The 4,318-nt window shown below is 67.6% G+C and overlaps 1 protein-coding gene across 1 annotated transcript; it reads right to left on the bottom strand.

Moving 5' to 3' along the window:
- Positions 1-1,616: 1,616 nt before the first annotated feature.
- DNLZ (DNL-type zinc finger) lies at positions 1,617-4,122 on the bottom strand. The gene is made up of 3 exons (XM_081102856.1): positions 3,842-4,122; positions 3,222-3,361; positions 1,617-2,518 (listed from the first exon to the last, which is right to left on the bottom strand). Exons 1-3 carry the CDS (start codon positions 4,040-4,042, stop codon positions 2,350-2,352), a joined length of 510 nt encoding a protein of 169 aa, XP_080958982.1. The 5' UTR covers positions 4,043-4,122; the 3' UTR covers positions 1,617-2,349.
- Between the last annotated feature and the right edge of the window lie 196 nt (positions 4,123-4,318).

Here is a 4,318-nt window from a genome sequence, read left to right as displayed (position 1 = left end):
TGCTGTCCATGTGGGTTTTGGGGGGGCGGGTAAGCTAGCCTGCGGGCAGAGGTTCCAAGTGCCCGCCCGCCTGGGGTGCCCTGCTCCACCCCCACCCTCACCCCTCGGCCTTGCCCCTGCAAGGGCCAGTCGCTGTCCTAACTGGATTCACACACTAGGATACGCTTGCCTTTCGGGTCTCAAGTCCCCACCCAGGACCGGAGGGGCCACCTAGAGCACGGGGGGTGCAGTGGGCCTGTGACATCACCGCCCCCCCAGACCCTGATGGACGCAGCTGAGAGAGCAGCCTGGGGCGATGCCCCATAGATATGGACACCCCAAAATAGCAGCCGTTATAAGGCGCTGTCCCCAGGAGGGTCTGGGCACCAGGTGGGGCAGGGGAGGCCCCACTCTCCTCACTCCCCAAGACCCACTGCTCCATCCACACCCCACACTGCCCACAGGGGCCGGGACCCCGCAGAGGGGCGAGGTTGGCTCAGCAGGCAGGAGCACACGGGGTGGCATCGCTCCTGAGACGGAGCAGGGTCCCCCCACAACAGTCCTCACTCCCCAGGAACCCTGGGGCCCGAACGCTCTGCAAATAACACCGGGTGCTGTGTCCCTTCTCAGCAGCTAACGGCTCTGACAGTCCTGCAGGAAGTCGTGTGATGCTGTCTGACCCTCCTGAATGTCCCCAGACACATGACCCCTAATTTGACCTTTTGGAGAGGGCCCTGGACTGGGGCTGAGGGAGGAAAGATAATCGGGGGGCGGGGGGGGGGGAGCAGAGAAGCCCGGCTGGAAAGGGCAGCCCTGGCGATGGCCACTGTTTGAAAGGGGGGTGTTACTGTCGCTCCGTGTGGCGAAGCCAGTAGACCAGGCGACGGTGCCACTGAAAGAGGCATCTGATCCTGTGGCAGGAACCAGAGGAGGGGTCCCAGGCCACGGGCCACACGGGAAGGTTGCAGGTGGGCCAGAGGCAGGGGAGGGGACATGCACAGGGCCTGGCAGGTGCAAACAACTGGTGGCTCCCAGCGGGGGCTGCCCTGAGCGTCTGGTCCCTGCCTGGTGCGCTCACAGGCATCTGTCATCTCTCTTGGGGGGGGGGGGGGGACACAGTCCCTCCAGGGTCAGCAGGGCTTACAGGTCAAAGCATCAGAATGTAAAAATGACACGGTCAACATACACGTCCAAACCACAGGCCTGTTTCCCCAGCCATGAAGGGAGGATCCTGGGTGGCCCTACTAGGTCCAGCCAGCTTCCCAGGCCTCCCCAGATTCAGTCCCAACGCGGGGGGCAGTGAGGCAGCCAGGCCAAGGCCCGGCCCTGCTCCTGCGCCCCAGGGCAGCCAGTCCCCACGTGGCCTCGGTGCTTTGCGGGGGGGGGGGGGGGGGGAGCAGGCGGGGGCGCTGAGGATGACAGTCCCTGCAGATGGCGCAGGAGGCGCTGGCGGGAATAATGGAGGGTTGTTTGCCAAGGAGAGGACGGGGGGTAATCGAGGCAAAGCACAAGCTGCCAGGGCCCCAGAGAACAAAGCCGAGGCTCCGGGGCCGGCACGGGGCGGGGAGCGGAGCGCAGATCCTGCCGGGATCCGACGGGCCGGTGATTCATGCTGAAGGTCACACAGCCCAGAACACTCGGGAAATAAACACACTTTCATAAACACAGGAACATCCTGGGGAGGCCGTCAAACAAGGCAGCCAGACAAACCGCACACCCCAGGGTGGGGGCCACGTGGGGCACGCCCGCCCCCGCCCCTCAGAGGGCGGCCCAGCTCCCCCTGCCTTCGTCGCCAAGGCCACCTGCCCGCCGGCAGCTGCGGTGAGCAGCCTGGTGTGTGTCCAGGGGGAGGCAGGTGGCAGGGAGGGATCTGGGGGGCCTCCCTGAGTCTGGCCCGAGAGATGGGACCCGAGAGGTGTGCCGATCCTGCCCCAGGAAGGACGCTGGCTAACTGGCCGTCCCTCGGGCCTCTCCCCACAAACATCTGGGTCACGACTGGGCCACCCTGTCCCTGTGCCAGTCTGCTCTTCCCGTCCGTGCCCGACAGGGTGGCCTCTCTTCATCTGCGGACGGGAAGGCAGCGACTCAGCGGGGCAAAGGGACCGCCCCAAGGCCACACAGCCACACAGGAGGCCTGAGACTCCACGTCCAGCCCCCCCACGCGGACATGGCCAGCCCCTCCGAGCCGGGCGCCGGCGGTGCCAGGGGTCCCCCGGCTGCACCTGGAGGGGGTCCTGGGAGTTACTGACTCGGAACAGGCACAACAGCAGAGCCCAGGGCCCGTCGCCTGCCAGTGATGTCTGTTTATTGCCAGAAGCCGGCGCGCACAGCCGCCGGCCGAAGCAGCCCTCTCAAGGGCAGGAGGCAGGGTCAGCTGGGCTCCGTCTTGCCAGGGTGGGTGGGATCCTTGTCCTCACCCCCTTCTGTTGCAGTGGTAGATTTGGGGGCCCCCGCAGCCTCTAGCACCAGCTCCAGAGCCCCATCACCGGCCACTCGGCACACCTTCTCCCCTCTGGCTGCCAGGATTTCTTCAATATTCCTGAGAGAGAGGGAGGCACCATGACGCTCCGGGCCCCTCACTTGTCCTGCAACTCGGCCCTCGAGGGCACCCAAGGTCAAGCTTGAGTCAGGAACACTGGGTGGCATCGGGGCCATGGCACATCGGGCCACTGCACGCTGCCCTCTGGGGGCCTTCTCCACGCCCCCCAGGGTTACCTGTTACCAGCCCATTCCCCAGGAGAACGCGCGCTCAGAAGCCCGTCTGAACTGTGGAGGGCCGCCTGGCCTCAAGGCTGCTGACCGCTGCCCCCCTGCTCTCCACAGGGGGTAGCCAACTCTGCAGGCCCAGGGACTCGTCCACACCGCCTCACACGTCCCCCGTCTGGTGTGCCGACCCGGCAGCATGGATAGAGGACAAGCTCCCGCCCCACAGCAGGCACTCAGACATCTTTGTAGGGTGAAGGAAGGAACCACAAAATGCAAGAGCCGTTGCTTTGAGAGTCAGCCTCGCCTGACCCTTCACTCTCGGGGAGGCCTGTGGCCCCGACAGATGGGTCCTGCCTGCAGTCGGTCCTGGGGCTCATTTATATAAAGTTATTGGTGGTTTCTCTGAAATTCAAATTTAGCTGCTCCTCCAGTTTGATAAGGTGGGAGAAGAGGGCTCGGTACACCTCATGAGGGAGGCGGGGTGGGGCTCTGACCTGGGACTCTGTCCCCCAACCCTGCCCAGGCGGCCTCCTCACCTCTTCCCATCCAAGTCGGAGAACCAGCCCAGGTTGTCCGCGATGATGTGGTGGTTCTGGCAGCCAGGACAGGTCACGATGACCACTCCCTGGTGATAAGCCAGCTTGGAGATTCGCTTGGAGGACCGGGTCCCACATACCTGGGGGAGACATGGAGACAGGGCACGTGAGGCCATGGGCCCGCCCTTGGGGGTAGCTCCACCCCTCCTGCGGCCCCTGCCCTCCCAGAAGGACACGCCCCCAATGCATAGCTCCACCTGTCCCAGAAGGCCCCGCCCCTGGGGACAGCATTCCCGCGTGGCCCCGCCCCTCCGAGGACACGCCCCCCCAATGCATAGATCCACCCCTCTCCCAGAAGGCCCCGCCCCTGGGGACAGCATTCCCGCGTGGCCCCGCCCTCCGAGGACACGCCCCCAATGCATAGACCCACCCCTCTCCCAGAAGGCCCCGCCCCTCCTAGGACACGCCCCAATGCATAGCCCCACTCATCTCCCAGAAGGCCCCGCCCCTCCGAGGACACGCCCCCAATGCACAGCTCCACCCCTCCACGCGGTCGCCCCGCGCCACCCCTGCCCGCAGCGCGGTCCAGCGCCAGGCGCCCCGCCCGGCCGCGCGCCCACCTTGCAGGTGTAGACGAGCTGGTAGTGCGCCGCGCTGGGCCCAGGCTCGGAGCTCCAGCGCCGCCAGCCGCAGCGCCAGGGCCGCCTCTGCCCCGCGGCCTCGGGGCGGGCCCCGCACCCCCACAGTCGCCTCAAGCCGGGCCCCCCGGGCCGCGCGCGGCTCACCAGCGACGACACGCGGCCCAGCGCCGCTCGCAGCATCCCTCCCGCCGCCCTACCCGCCCCGCCCCGCTCCCGCCCGGCCGAGCTGAAGCCGCGCCGCCGCCATCTTGGGAGCGGGCGGGCGGAAGCGACCCTCCCGGGCCCGCGCGGCCGCTGCTGCCCCCTGGCGGCCGGCGGGGCGGCTTGACGGTGCGCGAGCGAGGCCGCGGCTGCGCGCCCGCTGGGGGGGCGGGGTGTGTGTGGGTCCCTCTTGGGGGACAGGGCAGACCCAGCGCCACCCGCGGGCGGCTCCGGGCCAGGACCCTCTGCGCCTTC

The sequence above is a fragment of the Myotis nattereri genome (assembly GCF_964212035.1).
Source record: "Myotis nattereri genome assembly, chromosome: 12".
In the NCBI taxonomy this organism is placed as follows: Eukaryota; Metazoa; Chordata; class Mammalia; order Chiroptera; family Vespertilionidae; genus Myotis; species Myotis nattereri.
This window is presented reverse-complemented; position numbering and strand designations above follow the sequence as displayed.